At 36.9% G+C, this 15510-nt stretch overlaps 1 protein-coding gene and 1 pseudogene across 2 annotated transcripts in view; one reads left to right on the top strand and one right to left on the bottom strand.

Annotated features, from left to right (window-relative positions):
* The window catches only part of PIP4P2 (phosphatidylinositol-4,5-bisphosphate 4-phosphatase 2), a 54434-nt gene that overhangs the window by 18259 nt on the left and 20665 nt on the right, over positions 1 to 15510 (top strand). For both annotated transcript variants that reach the window (XM_025870814.2, XM_025870815.2), the window contains exons 2-4: positions 3914 to 4062; positions 8163 to 8269; positions 9652 to 9775. In XM_025870814.2, coding sequence (XP_025726599.1) covers positions 3914 to 4062; positions 8163 to 8269; positions 9652 to 9775 — 380 coding nt within the window. The remainder of the gene's footprint in view (positions 1 to 3913; positions 4063 to 8162; positions 8270 to 9651; positions 9776 to 15510) is intronic.
* On the bottom strand, positions 14328 to 14797 carry LOC112823216 (nudC domain-containing protein 2 pseudogene; annotated as a pseudogene).

Here is a 15510-nt window from a genome sequence, read left to right as displayed (position 1 = left end):
ATGGATTCGTTTTTTATACTCTGTCCTATTTTTTTTTAATTTTCCCTGTCTTCCTTCTCCTTCTCCTCTTCCCTTTTAGCTCAGATCTGATTCTTGTCTTAGTGTTTCTACAGAATTCTCACTAGTCCTTACGTTTTTGCCTGTATTGAATTATTCACCAAGAGAGAAAACTGTTACTGTGGAGAAATCTCTGGGAGTGTAGTCAGCTCTTGACTTTGCTGAAGGCTGTATACAAATCTATTCAAAAGTTAGAACTTCTAGGCCTCAGTTTTCTCTTCCATAAGTGGAAGAAGTTAGACTATGTTATTCCTAATATTGCTTTAATTTCTAACATGCTATAACTGCAACTTTGAAGGAGTTTTTCAGGATTGGGGATTACTGGTCTAACAAATACTGCTCACATGGAGGAAAAAAAGATTTTTCACTTAGGTAAACCCCATAGAGAAAATGACCGTTGTTTAAATAATAAGACTCTTCCAAAATGAAGACTTTTTGTGGCTCTCAATATCTAATGATCCTGAGTTCTGAGATAACAGTGGACCTTTTATCCAGGGCAGAAATTTGAAATAGGTATGATAGTTGTGATCTGTTGACTTTTAAAGTGAAAAGAGACAGAAAGAACAATCTAAATTGCCAATTATTACAGGTTTACTAACCGTGGAAGATATCTCTGATATCTTAAAAGGGATTAAAAGTCCCTCACAAAAGGAGATGGAGTTATAGATGAAGGGTTTTTTGGGGGTTAAAGTCCAAGACACATCTCTATATCGGCTTAAGGCTGAAGTAATGGACAGAGAATTGAGACAATAGGCCTGAAAGCACTGCTTAGTAGAGCAATTAGGCTGCAGCATCTGTCATTCTATTGATCTCTTGGATTGATTCCACTTATGTGGGGGGCCAGGCCAGTGTCCCCTGACTACCTCACCTCTGTCAGTGCATGATTTGGAGGGTATTCTTCTATATAGTAGAGACCCTTTTTTCAGTGAGGCTTACTTGCATGCTCTGTAGGACCCAAGCTCCTCTTCAGTGAGAGCAGCAGTAATATACTTAGTGTTATCTTCCCAAGAGAAATAGATGTGTCTGAAATATTGCAGTGATTCGCCCATCCATCCATCCATCCATCCATCCATCCATCCATCCATTCATTGAATAGTCACTGAACATCTACCATAGACCAGGCACTATGACAAGTGCTGGTGAGTCAGTCCTGAACAAGCCAGACACTACTCTGGTCTCATGGAACCTACAGCCTCTCCCATCGTAAATTTCTGATCCTCACTTCTTTTTCTTTTCCCTTCCCTCCTCTTCTCAAGCCTCCAAAAGATTCAAGCTTATTTTTGTCATAATCGAAAGCTTTTTTTGACAGGTTAAAAATTATGTGGTACAAATCTTAGAGAAAAAATTCACAGGGTTTTGTTGGCTGTGATGCACTTTAAATGCTTTTTTAATCCCTCATTGGGAGTTTTAGATTCCTCTGAACAAAGCTTTTGCCTTTTGGAGTAGATGGGCTTTACTGGCCTTTTATGTATGCTGCAGTGTGTGGCTAACCCTCCCCCCCATCCTCAATGCACTTGTTTTCTTTGTGAAATTCTCATCTTTAAATTTCTTTTCTGTCATATTATGTAAGATGGAGACCTGGAATTATGGGAGACTCCATGTTACTTCATAACTCAAGAAAAGGCAAGAGACGAAACTACTTTTATTAATAATGCTAATAATTATTAAAGCAATTTTTATTATTAAACACCAGGTAGTGTGTCTAGAATTTCTAGTGAGGTATGTATTTGTTTTCTAAGAACAATATCTTCTTTATTGAGATCTGATAAAGTAATCTGCAAATTGCAAGGACTCCAAGTACTGTTGACTCATTGTTTCTTTAACCTGTTTTTCCTTCTTGATTAATATGTTCCAAGTCACTCTGGATCAACCTCAAATTCTTTCAAGGATTTAAAGCTATTCTTATAATTTAAGACATCTATAGCTTCTTTTCCAGTTCAGTATTTGGCAGTGTTCTGGTAGAAGCCTCCCAGAAATGTATGTGTATTGTCATTTCAAAGTGGTCTCTTTCAGAGCCTGACTGCTATGGAAATTTAGCTTATCATGAATCATTTATTATTATTTTTTAAAGATTTATTTATTTTAGAGAGAGAGCATGTGTGTGCAAGTAAGGGGAGGGGCAGAGGGAGAGAATCTCAAGCAGACACCACCCCCTTGCTGGGCACGGCGCCTGACTGGGGGCTCAATCCCACAACCCTAAGATCATGACCTGAGCTGAAACTGAGTCAGAGCCTCAACCGACTGAGCCACCCAGGCGCCCCTTATTATGAATCATTTAAATGAATAGCACTTATTGCTAATCCTTTGCTAGTCTAAAAAAATCTATATGATAAACTGCAAGGATGCCAGGTGGTAATATGCGAATTTTAAACATACCATGGTGTGCTATGCTTTAAAAAATACCACAGAGTTCAGAATCTAATTCACTGGATAGAAAATCTCTATTTCAAAAATAACTCTTTTCATAATTAGCTATTGTGATTGTGTCTTAGAGTATCACAGAAGCCCTTCGAAATACCAGTTCCCTTTAGTGGGGCTTCAATCATGAATCGTGTGTTGAGGTGTGGCCCTTTCTAGAAGTCCTAAGACAATACCTTTCCTGAAAAGGACCTCCTATGCCTGTAATTGAGGTAGCTACACAATGGGGTTAGGCTGTCCCCTTTAGAAATCCCATTCCAGAGTAGTACATCTAGATTCTTTTTCTCAGACTTCCACAACAAATACATACTTCTGGTAGATGAACATGATTCTGAAACGGGGCTTCCACCCTTTACCCAATCAGGCAAACTTAGGACTCAAAAAACTGTGTGTGTGTGTGTGTGTTTCTTTTTTAAGGTTTATTTCTTTATTTTAGAGAGAGAGCGAGCACGGATTGGGAAGGGGAAGAGGGAAAGGGACAGGGAGAGAGAGAATCCCAAGCAGACTCCTGCTGAGTGCAGATCCTGACACACATGGGGCTCAGTCCCGGGACCCCGAGATCATGACCCAAGCCAAAGCCAAGAGTCAGACGCCCAACCAACTGAGCCACTCGGGTGGCCTTTTCTGGCAATTTCCAAACACACACAAAAGTAGTAAGAACGAAATGACTTTCTATATCATCATATTTATTCATTATCAACATTTTGCTAATCTTGTTTCATCTCTTAAACCATTTTTGCCTTAGAGTATTTAAACCAAATCCCAGACATCATAGTTTTACCCATAAATACTCAAGTGCATTTCCTGGATTTTTAATGTTAAAGTTACAAATTTGAGATTAAAAAATGTTGTTTATTTTTGTTTTGTGTCTGAAATTAGCATTGTTCTATTCCAATTAGCTTTTTTCCATGTTGATACGTTTCGTTTTCCTACATTCACTTTTGTCTGTCCTTAGCTGCCACCAAAACTGTTTTGTGTTGACATGGCCAGCAGTTACATGCTGGTCCCTTTATAAACACAGCATGACGGCTGCACAATTTATGGGTGTGTATAAGTGATTTAGAAACTTTGTGCTCACTGACTGTTTCTGTTGGTAACCAGATCATTAGTGTCAGATTCTTTAGGCATGAATCATCACTTTCCCATTACAAGCTCTCCGAGTTTCTGCAGGAACAGAGTGGATATGTTGTGTATAGGTTAGTAAAAGGAAACCGGATCATTTGGGTAGACCGAGGCAAACATGATTTAGATTTTATCAGAGGAAGAATTATTCTACTTCACAATGTATTTCCATGTGTGTTTGTGCTCTGAAACTAGGATAAGTTGGCTAGTTTTGAAAACATAAATACAAGAATGAGGTCATTTGTGATAGTTTCTGCTTTACCTCTATTCTCTGTAATACGGCTGGCTCTGATTCAGTGACTGATAACCTTTTCAGCGGAACTCCCACCTCCGTATACAGCCATTGTCAGCCCCGATGCCAGTGGTATTCCAGTAATAAACTGCCGCGTGTGCCAATCTCTCATCAACTTGGATGGCAAGCTTCACCAGCATGTGGTTAAGTGCACGGTTTGCAATGAAGCTACGGTAAGTGGGGATTTCCATTAATAAAGCATAAATTGTTACCTGACATCTTGTCTCTAAAGGAAATACTCCAGTAATGTTACTTAAAGGTAGACGTGGGCTGGATATAGATATGGCCGTATTTTCTCATCCTTTCTTTCTTCTCTCTAGTTCTCTTTTATCATACAAAGATGTCTGCAGGTGTTTAAAGCTAATTCCATTATGAAAATTTCATGATGAATTTAAATATAATGCCTTTTGGCTCTTTATTTTTTAACATGAGACTGCCCTAGTCAGGTATTTATAATTATCCTCAGTGTCTATCCACATCACAACTAAATCCATTTTGATTTTCACAAAAATGAAGATACGCCAAATTTCACTTCAAATGTGGACTTTGTACTTACTATGTCGAAAATTATTTAAATCTGCTTTACATCTGTAGGATGTATGGTTTTTCTGGACTTAAGATTATGCATTTATTATTGATATCTATGCCAAAGTGTTTACAAATAGCTTGGTATTTTATTCTGTTTGCTTGATAGTAATTTAGAGAAATGTTCAAAAAATTTGAAGGGCACATTTTTTTTTTTTAACTGAACCTGGTGAAGAACAACTACATTTTAAGTAAAATTTTTAGTTTCAAGTAATGAACTGGAAAGTGTCTATTAGTTAGATTAAATATATTTCTGCTTTTATGGTTAGGCTTTATTTTTATTTTTAAAATTTCAATCTCTCTCAAAATCTGCAATTAAATATCAATTGTTGGTATTTGTTTATTTTTCCTTTTTAGAAAAGTCTCAAAAAAAGTCAGCCAAAGATTATTGTGTCTCTAAGAACCATGAAACATGTATACTGGGCTTTATATGTTTTACCGAAAAGTCATAAACTAAAACCTTAAGTCATGAAGCAATATATTTCATTGCAAATGTGGATTTTTTTTATAAGGGACGTCATTTGGAGATGAACTTTACTGTGTAAATAGAGGCGATACCTACAGAACCAGCTCTTTTCTTTTTAGGTTGAACACTCACTAGCAAACTTAACATTAACCTCCGTAGTGCTCATTTTAGAGTTAACAACCAAATAAGAGTTGTCAGACATAGATGGCTATTAAAACAACAACAACAACAAACACTCAGTACCTGAAAGGTTTCATTTTTTTCTCCTGTTCCACCATCCCTACAAACTTTTGTTCTTTAGTGAGTATAAAAAAACTTTTAAAGCTTTATATTTACCTTTGGAAGTAAACAGAACAGGCTATGGATTTAGCCAACAGCCTCAATCTGGCTACTCAGAAGTGATGAGTTCATTTTTTAGAACAAGAGGATTTGGGTACAAATAAACTACTTCTGGACATAAAGAAAATTGTGCTGACATTTTTATATCATTATAACTCCTGTTAAGTAAGGAAATGTAAGTATTTCTCAATATTCTAGAGAAAATGAATAGTATCTAATTAGATTGCCTTGTGTGGAATCAGTTATATTAAAGGGAAGGAGAAGAGGGGGAAAAATGTGTGTGAGGAGTGCTTTAACAGATGACTTGCCAATGTTTGCAATATAATTTGATCTTGAATTTATGAGTGAAGAGGTGTTAGGCAACTAGCAGCTTCTCTGGAGAAATTCTGGGTTGAAAAGAACAGGTAAATGGACCAGGATCCAACAAAGCAGCTTCTGTTCACTGTCACCGTTCCCCGTTCAGTTTCACTGTATTTCATTCCCCTCATGTCACCTAAAACAAGAGATCAGTGTGTCTATTCTCCTCAGCAGCCACCTCTAATAGGAACCTGATATTCCTGAGGAGATTAAAAAAAACGAAACATAACAAAGCAAAAAAACTAGGCTAATGAAAGTCCTTCTTATTTCAGTAGATGGAATTGGGAAAGAAAAGAGAGACGTTGGGGGAAAGAAAAGATGGACAAATTTTAGCAAGGCTTAGAGAATACAGAATTTAAGGTTAAGGGAGAAGCAATTTCTAGGGCAAGTTAATGGAAAAGTTGAGAAGTCCTGGAGGAAGAGTGGAGCTAATTGGCTGCATGATTGATTATGAGTCTGAGATCTGGAGGCTGATGGACTGTGCTTTGAATCCTAGCTCTGCCACTTGGTAGCTATATCCTTGGGACTTAGCTTCTCCACACTGTGGTTTCCTCAAGTAGAGTGGTATAATAATAATATCTACCTAATAGAGTTGCCCTTGGGATTACAGGGGTAAAGTGCCCAGCACAGCACCACGCACATACAAGTTCATTTTACTAAGTAAGAATATTAAAACTTATGCATAAGGACAGTGCCATTTTCACCCCCATTTCCCTGCAGATCAGACATGACAAGGCATGGACGGGCAGTAAAGACCAGTTCTTCTAGTTCAAGTGCCTTGCTTTATAAACGAGGGAACTGAGGTCTAGAAGTAAGATGGGAATAAAATTTAAAAAAGTTTGTCATTTGCCAAGTACACATTTACTTAATGGGAAAATTTGGATATACAGGAATTAACCCAATTTTTGGTTTTCTTGATATTTTAGATTGGATAGTAACACATTCTGGATGTCTATAAATCTTAGATATTCAGATTTTATCTGTTACATAGTTTAATAAATTGTTGATGACTTATTGCTAACTTTTGTATATTTCTAACAAGATTGTTTACTTAAATTTTTTAATCTTTTTTTTGAAATGTGTTACAGATTCACAGAAAAGTTACAAAAATAATAGTACATATTATGTACAGAGAATTCCCACAGACCCTGTACTCACATTCCCCAAATGCATTAATATTTTGTCACATTGGCTTTCTCTCTCTACATAAATAAATAATCTTTTTTTTTTAAGAACCCTTTAAGGTAACTGCAGACCTCAGTCTCTTCTACCCCTAAACATTTTAGTGTGAATTTCCTTTAAAAAAAAAAAAAAGAGACATTCACTTATATAATCACAGTACAATGATCAAATGCAGGAAATTAACATTAATACAATGGCTATTATCTGATCTTTGGACCTAATTCATATTTGCTCAATGGTTCCATTAAAAAAACCCAAAAATACAAAAAACAACAATATGGTCCAGGAGTCAATCTAGTATGTCTCTTTAATATCCCTTAATCTGAAATGTAGTCTTTCTTTGTCTTTGATTGCCTTGACATTTTCCTAGAGTACAGGCAAGGTGTTTGGTAGAATGTTCCTCATTTTGGGTTTTTCTGATATTCCCTAATAATTGGATTCAAGCTATACATTTTTGGTAGGCATGCCCAGGAATGATGATCTAGTCATCTCATTGCTTCATAGGTTATTTACTCTAACAAGTCTAAGTCCTTATTTATTTATTTTATTTTATTTTTTTAAAGATTTTTTATTTATTTGAAAGAGAGAGAGAGAGAGCACAAGCAGGGGAGCAGCAGAGGGAGAGGGAGAAGCAGGCTCCCTGCGAGCAGGGCGCCTGATATGGTGCTCGATCCCAGGACCCTGGGATCATAACCTGAGCCGAAGGTAGATGCTTAACCAACTGAGCCATGCAGGCGCCCTGCTAAGTACTTATTTAAAGGAGTGGGGGTTTTTTGGTGTTTATTCTTGCTTTTAAATTTACTGTAAAGTTTAAAAAATGGTAACATTAAGAGTTATTGCAAGTTGTTTGTTTTTTAAGTAAAAAGATGTAATAAAATTAATCCCTTCTTATATTCTAGGCAGTAAAGAAAAGTTCAAATTTGTTATATACTCCTCTTTGTCCACTATTCCTAATGAGTTTGCTCTTCCCAAACAGGTATAAGAACCTTTAGTGAATATTTGCACCTGGTAGGACAGATAGTTGGCTTTGGTCTTAAAACTTTAAAGGAAAACCATTCTTGTTGTGAACTTAAATTTTCTTCTCATATTAAAAGGGCACTGCAAACTAATTTTGAAATATGCCCTTCACAATTATATCTCGGCAGCCCCAAAATTTCATAGAGTGCTTGCCAACATTTGAGCTATTTAAAACCACTTATGATGCACTTTTCCTTAACCTGTACTTTGGTAGCACTATGGGGAGCCGAAGTTTTTAAGGAATCATTTCCTTTTTATATACAAATAAGCTTTGGCAATCTGTCCTTTGGTTAATGTGCTGTGTTTGCATTTTCTTCCCTTATCTAGCCAATCAAAAACCCCCCAACAGGGAAGAAATATGTTAGATGCCCTTGTAATTGTCTCCTCATTTGTAAGGACACATCTCGGCGAATAGGATGTCCGAGACCTAACTGGTAAGAGATAAAGATTCATCATTCATTTATTCATTCATTTGTTCATCCAACAAGTACTTATTAAAGGCTCATTATGTGCCAGGCTTTGTTCTAAATAACCTTTGTCCTCAAAGTAATTACAGGACCTAGATTATTATTTTTTCTTTGTTAAAAGGAATGATGTGATTAGTTTGAAATTAATGGTCACAAGTATTCATAAGATATAATATTCTTGAATGAGCGGTGAAAGTTTTCTTGATGTTATATAAGTACTTAATGCACTCTAATAAATTGTGACTCCTTAAACTTATTTAAAAGAAACCGCTTATCCCCATCGTTATATATACAGTGAAGTTATTAAGAAACTTGTAATAAGGGTATTTATAAGATCTCTAGTTGCAACCTGCAGACCAGTGTTATCTGAGTGAATAGAATAAACCCATTCTGTAATTCGTGCAGTCAGGTGTTTCAACAGTTGCAATAAAGGTGTTTCTGAGAACACTATTTGCAAGCCATTTCAGATGTCTGTTCTATCAGTGAAGGGAGGTGACACCCAACTATAATACACACACACACACACACACACACACACACACACACACACACAGTGATTAAGATCAATTCAAATAAATGTTTCAAAGAAAAAGAAATAAAAACCCAAAAGTAACCACCCTAGTTTACTTTTGATTTAATTCATCTTAACCTGGAAGTGTTTTAGTCATCACTGTGTACCTCACTGTGTGCTGTATGAGTCTTTGCTGAACATAATCTATGCAATAAATTCTGGAACGATTTGATAAATGCCATTATAGATGTGCCTAGATAGAAGTATATCTAGACTTTCACTGTGGTTTTTCTGGTTTCTGGCTTTTTGACCATTAAATGAATCATTTGCAACCCCATCTGATGGAATAGACAGAAAAGAAATCTCCCATTTTCCTTTTTGTCCAACTCTGGTTAAATAGACATCAAAGAATACCAGCCTACCCAGAGAAATTTGGCTGTGACTCAGCACCTTGGTACCTTCATGGCACACACATATTTGCTGATGTAGAGTATTTTAACTTGTGTAGTCCTCCACCAAACCTCAACTTGTCTTCCTAGATAGGGAACGATAAAAACAATTTCTAATTTGAACTTGTAGGAACTTGGAAATAGCAGTTAAATGGTTCCCAAGGCCATTGATTAGAACCAACACCATAATATATGGTTTCCATCACAAATATTAAAAAAACTGTCATTTTTCTGCTTTCAAAATTGCTGCTACTTTCTGTGAATTTGGCTTCAAACCTGACAATTTATAAAACAAGTATAATCTATTTTCATTGCTATGCCATATATTACAGGTTTTGCCCTCAGTCCATTTGTGGGATAATGAAGTTGTTTCCTTTCTCTCTCCACAGTAGACGCATAATTAACCTTAGCCCAGTAATGCTTATTTCTGAAGAACAGCCAGCTCAGCCTGCACTGCCAGTCCAGCCAGAAGGTACAAGGGTCGTGTGTGGGCATTGCGGAAACACATTCCTGGTAAGTAACCACATATTTGTCATAGTGGCATCAATCTGTAAATGTCGGTCATGATCACATAGATTTGACCACTGCTCACGCTCTTCTAGTTTTATCCAAGTGCAAATTAATCAGACGATTAAAAGAAAGCCTTTTTAAGAAAGACAGTTAATCACAGGTTCAGCTAGGATGTCCTGCATCTTTTGTGAATTAGATAAAAGGTGGATCCTCTGATTGGTTCATTTGCAAAAAGAGGCCTCTCTTGGTAGACTAATGGGAAACAGTGCCCTTTCCTTCTGAACTTAGCAACATGGGTGTCTTGGCTTGGTGAGTGGGTGAATCTAAGCTTTACTGTGACCTCCTCAGCAGAAAACAAAGTGCATAGTCTCATGTAGTGGCCCTGCTTTGTGGTTTCTAGATTCAAGAAAAATTCTTATTATAACTTACCAATTTTTTGGTGTAAGTAGTTAGATATAAGCAAAAGCTACAGGAGTTCTTGTTTTACTACTTTTAACTTTAACCCTAAGTTTGATTTTTAAAAGTTGATTTCATAATGCTTTTCTCTGTCAGGAAGATTTTCTTTTGTTATTCAGCCTTCATAGGAGACAACAAATTTTCCTTAGAACCTAAGTATTAATGAAAACTTCCGGACTGTGAGCATGGGCAGGGCTGAGGTCACAGTGGTCTTCCACTGCAAGATCTGCTGTCTTGGGATAAACGAAAAGATGAACCCATTTAAGAAAGTGTAGATGATTTGCTTTTTTTCCCTCTAATTTTTATTTTTAGTAGAGTAATTCATGTATATAATTTCAATGTCAAATAGGGTTATAAAGCTTATAGGGAAAATAGGGGTCATCCCTAAATACCATCCCCCAGATACTTTGAACTCTTTCAGCTGCCCTCCTGGGATTTACCTACATGTGTTTAAATTGTTTGCTTATCCTTTTTTCTTTTTGATTAGGCAGTTTTAGATATTACCTATTACTCTGTACAGTGCAGGTTGAGGATTTAGCACTCATAACACCCTTTCCCCCAATCCTTGTCCTTCTCTCGACTCCATGATCCAAGTAGAATTTTAATATTTTAATTCAATTAATACTTAGTGTTTACCTTTTTTATGATTAGGTAAATTTATGTTCACAGCTGAGTCAAGTAGGATACTATATTTCAGTACTGTATGGTCTTTCAAAAATTTTTGAATTTGTTAATAATTGTCTATCCTCCTTTTGGGGCGCTTGGCTGATGGTCTACCCAGTCAGTAGAGCACCCAAATCCTGATCTCTGGGTCTTGAGTTCGAACCTCACGTTGAAAACAGATTACTTAAAAAGAAGAATAATTGTCTCTCCTCCTTTGTAATTTGTTTAATTGTCTATGTACAAATCATTAGTTCTTCCCATACTCTTTTAAAGAACTATAAAATTACTATCAATATAGTCAGACACATCAGGGAATCTATTACTGAGGTTTCCTGCTACACAGCTGCCATCATGGGATTTCCCTTCATCATTATCCTAGGGAATCCTTTTTCCTTTTCCTGTTTTGGATTCTGTGTCATCCTCACGGTTTTTGGTTTATTCCTTCCTTTTGGTGTAACACATCCTTTCTTAGCTTTCTGAGAAAAGATGCAAGAAAATAAATTTGACAGCGTTTTACTTCTTAAATAGTTTTAATTTTTATTTTTAAAGATTTTATTTATTTATTTATTTGAGAGAAAGAGCGAGAGAGCACAAGCAGGGTGAGAGGGAGAAGCAGGCTCCCCGCCAAGCAGGGAGCCGGACGCGGTGCTTGATCCCAGGACCCTGAGATCATGACCTGAGCTGAAGGCAGACACTCAACCGACTGAGGCACCCAGGTGCCCCTCTTAAATAGTTTTTTTTTTTTTTTTAAGATTTTATTTGTCAGAGAGAGAGAGATACAGAGCACAAGCAGGGGGAATGGCAGGCATAAGGAGAAGCAGACTCCTGTCGAACAGGGAGCCTGATGCGGGACTCGATTTCAGCACCCTGGGATCACAACCTGAGCCTAAGGCAGACGCTTAACTGACTGAACCACCCAGGCGTCCCGCTTAAATAGTTTTTAATCTGATCTCACATTTACTTAATAGTTTGTCCAGATGTAGAATTATAGTTTGCTAATTGTTTAGGGACATGATTCCATGTCTTTTCTATCTGACTTTTTTTTCCTCTTTATTTTCCTCTCTCTTCTTTCATTTTCTCCAGTGCTCTGAAATTGCATTAGAATGTGTCTTAGAATGGATAAAGGAGATATCATACACACACACACACACACACACACACACACACACACACACACACACAGAGGACTATTACACAACCATAAAAAGGATGAGACGTTGCCATTTGTGGCAACATGGATGGACCTTGAGGGTGTTATGCTTAGTGAAATAAGTCAGGTAGAGAAAGACAAACATATGACTTCACTTATATATGTGGAATCTAAAAAACAAAACAAATAAAAAGCAGAAACAGACCCATAAAAACAGAGAACCAACTTATAGCTTCCAGAGGGGAGGGGTGTAGTGGGGTGAGTGGTGAAGGGGAGTGGGAGACACAGGCTTCTAGTTATGGAATGAGTAAGTCATGGAAATAAAAGGCACAGCATAGGGAATGTAGTCAATGATACTGTAACAGTGTTGTATAACAGACGGGAGCTACACTTGTGCTGAGCACAGCATAACATATGGTTGAATCACTATGTTGTTCACTTGAAACTAATGCGACGACGTTGTATGGCAACTATACTCAAATTAAAAAATTTTTAAAAATGATGTGTCTTAGGGAGAATATGTTTGAACTCATTGTCTGGGTACTCAGTGGGCCCTCTTAGAGTCCACACTATTTCTTTGCTTTCCTTTCCTTTCTTTCTTTCTTTCTTTCTTTCTTTCTTTCTTTTTAAAAACACTTTCTTTCTAGTTTTGCCTTTTTCTTTTGCCTACTGGGAAACTTACCCAGCTATGTCTTCTAAACTTAATTCAGAATTTTGATTCGGATTATTTAACTCGATTTTTAATTTTGAAGAGTTTTCCTGTGTTCTCTGGTTAATTTATTTCTTTTTCTAAAGAACGTTCTCTTCTCTATGGCATCTTTCTGAAACTATTAATTCTGTTTTTTTTCTGAGGTACTATTCTTCTTTATGTCTTGTCTCTGTTTTCCCTCCACTTTTTTTTTTTAGTGATAGAGATTTTACTGAAGAGTTCATTTATATTTGAGGGTCAGCACTGATTGGAAGCTCTATCCATGCAGCAGGAGTGAAGCTTCTTTCCTTCCTTCCTTCTCTCTCTCCTCCTCCTTCTTCCTCTTCCACTTCTTTTTCTTCTCCCTTTTCTCATTTTTTGAATAACTTATGTCAAGAAGTCTTCTTTGAGGGCAAGTTTCTCTGGGGAACAATCCTCTGGTTTCTTGTGAGTGATATGCCTGGGAGACAGCATTTAGGAGTTAAGAAAGGTAATGAGGAGAAGGTCTCATCCACTGTCGAAACCACAGACTTTAACTTAATTCCTTTTTAGAATGTTTTATTTTTGCCTTTTGCTAATGCCTGGTGTTTCTAAGTTCATAAGCTTTCTAGTCCAGTTTCTTTTCAGAATAAATCCTTCTTTTCTTGCACGAACTGGGGAGAGAGGGCTTTCTGGTTTTGTGGTGTGTAGGGAAGAGTGTATAGCCGATAGTGCTGTTTGTGTCACTACTCCCAGCCCCACCTTGGAAAGCACGTAGTAGCCCCAAGAGCTGAATTGCTCTGCCTTTCTTCAGTGTGAATAGCTTTGCGTTGACATAGCTCTCTGCAGACAGCTGTAAACTTTCAGCATCCCTTTCACTAAGTCAGCTGCCAAGTCTCCATTAACTTTCCAGTGTCCAAAAATTGGAGGCCATTTCTCCTCTTTATCCTTATGGTATTAATACATTTTTAAATTCATTTACTATCATTTTAGTCAAGTTTGGGAAAGGAAATGGAAATGCATGCATCTGATTTACTACATTTAATCAAAATTGCTAGGATTTTTCCAATCTAGTAGGAGAAGGTAAATCTTCCTTACATTTATGTTTTATTGATTAAATCAGTGACTGAGTACATAAATTAGATATAGCTTGTGGGAATAGTTAACACACTTCTTTTTGAAAATTACTATATATTGCCTTTTTTTTTTCCTATTTAGGAAAGTTTATTGAACATTACTGCATTACACTTACTGAAAGAAAAATTTAATTATCCCTGATTCCCTCCCAGTCATTTCACATGATCTATACCCTAATTTTTTTTGTATTAAAAATACAGGTTAATATGAAATTAGTAAAATACAGCACATGAAACTTCATGCTGAGCAAAAACACAAGTCCAAAAAAAGTTACTCTCTATCAGTTGAATAGTTTCCGCAGTATTTAAGATGTTTCCTATGTAAGTCATATTTGAATACAATTTTTAGAACCATAGTTAAAGATATTTTGCAATTTGTTAACTGCAGGTATCCACATTTTCCTTCCATCACATAATCTGTTCCTTTGATTAAGTTGGCAACATCTGCTAGGATCCACAGAATGCAGCAAAAAAAAGTAGTGGTTATTTCTCAAGATTTGAGAAATCTGTTCCACCTTTAGTATAGTTTCCTGAGATTTCTGCTCCACTGAAGTCAAAACCAGGTTTTCTTTCTGGAATCTCTCTAATGTAAATTTTCTCTGCATTTGGTCTTGCACCCAAGGATCAGTTGCATATTCAGATTCTAGAAGAGAAGTCCAACAATTTGCTGCATCTTTTTTTTGTCTTTGTAAAAACAATATGGACCATTTTCTGTCTTCCAAAGTCCATGCTCCCTCATCAGCTGTTGTAGAATCGAAGAGCTTGCCCTTAATGATCTCGCGACCGCCCAGGGCCAGTGCCACCTGCTGGCTCTGCAGGCCATACTGGCTGTCTTGGGCGTGAGTGCCTCGTGGCACCTGAACTTCAGTGAACACCTCCAAGGTCTGGGACCACTGGCCCCATGGCATCCCGCATGGAACCACCCCACCGCTCTCCTCAAACGGGGCTAACATACTCCAATAGTCTCCCAGTTGCAGCTGCACGGCGTAAGGTTATACTGCTTTATTGTAGGGTAATAGACTCTGTAGGTTTTGATAGGTATCAAGTGATTTGACTAAGTTAAATATATGTTAAATATATTTATTATTTTCTTTCTTATATGTGAACAAATTATATTTTGAAATACCATTTTAAAATCTTCAAAACAGATTTCTTTTCAATTTACTTCAGAGAACTTCCCTCCATAATTATCTTACATTTGCATTTTGCTCAGTTATATTTTGTATTCTAAATCCTCACCATGGATAATCTTATAGCCACAATATAAGTGAGCTGATTTCATATGTTCAAAAACATATACTGAGTGCATATCAGGCATTGGGCTACATGCTGGGGAAACAGGAGGGCACATTTCCTGCCCTCATGGAGTTTTCTAATCTAATTGGAGAAGAAAGACAATTAAAACAAGAATTACATGAAATGTGTTTAGACTACAGTAGGAAATAACAGAGTGTTCTTAGTGCACACACAGAATTACCTAGCCTAGAGGAAGTGACATTATTCTCAGAGTAATGGAAAGCTTAGTAGAGCTTTATAGATAATTCTGTATATAAGAGTGCTATGTATAGAATGGATTGCATCAGGGCAAGCCTGCAGAGGAACAAGACTAGATGTTTGGCTTTTATTATCCAGAAAAGTGAAGATGATGGTTGGGAATAGCATAAAG

This window comes from Callorhinus ursinus, unplaced genomic scaffold (genome assembly GCF_003265705.2).
Source record: "Callorhinus ursinus isolate GAN/ISIS: 27379988/994484 unplaced genomic scaffold, GSC_fseal_2.0 scaffold5, whole genome shotgun sequence".
Classification (NCBI taxonomy): Eukaryota; Metazoa; Chordata; class Mammalia; order Carnivora; family Otariidae; genus Callorhinus; species Callorhinus ursinus.
Note: the sequence above shows the minus strand (reverse complement) of the source record. Positions and strands in the feature narration are given on the sequence as shown.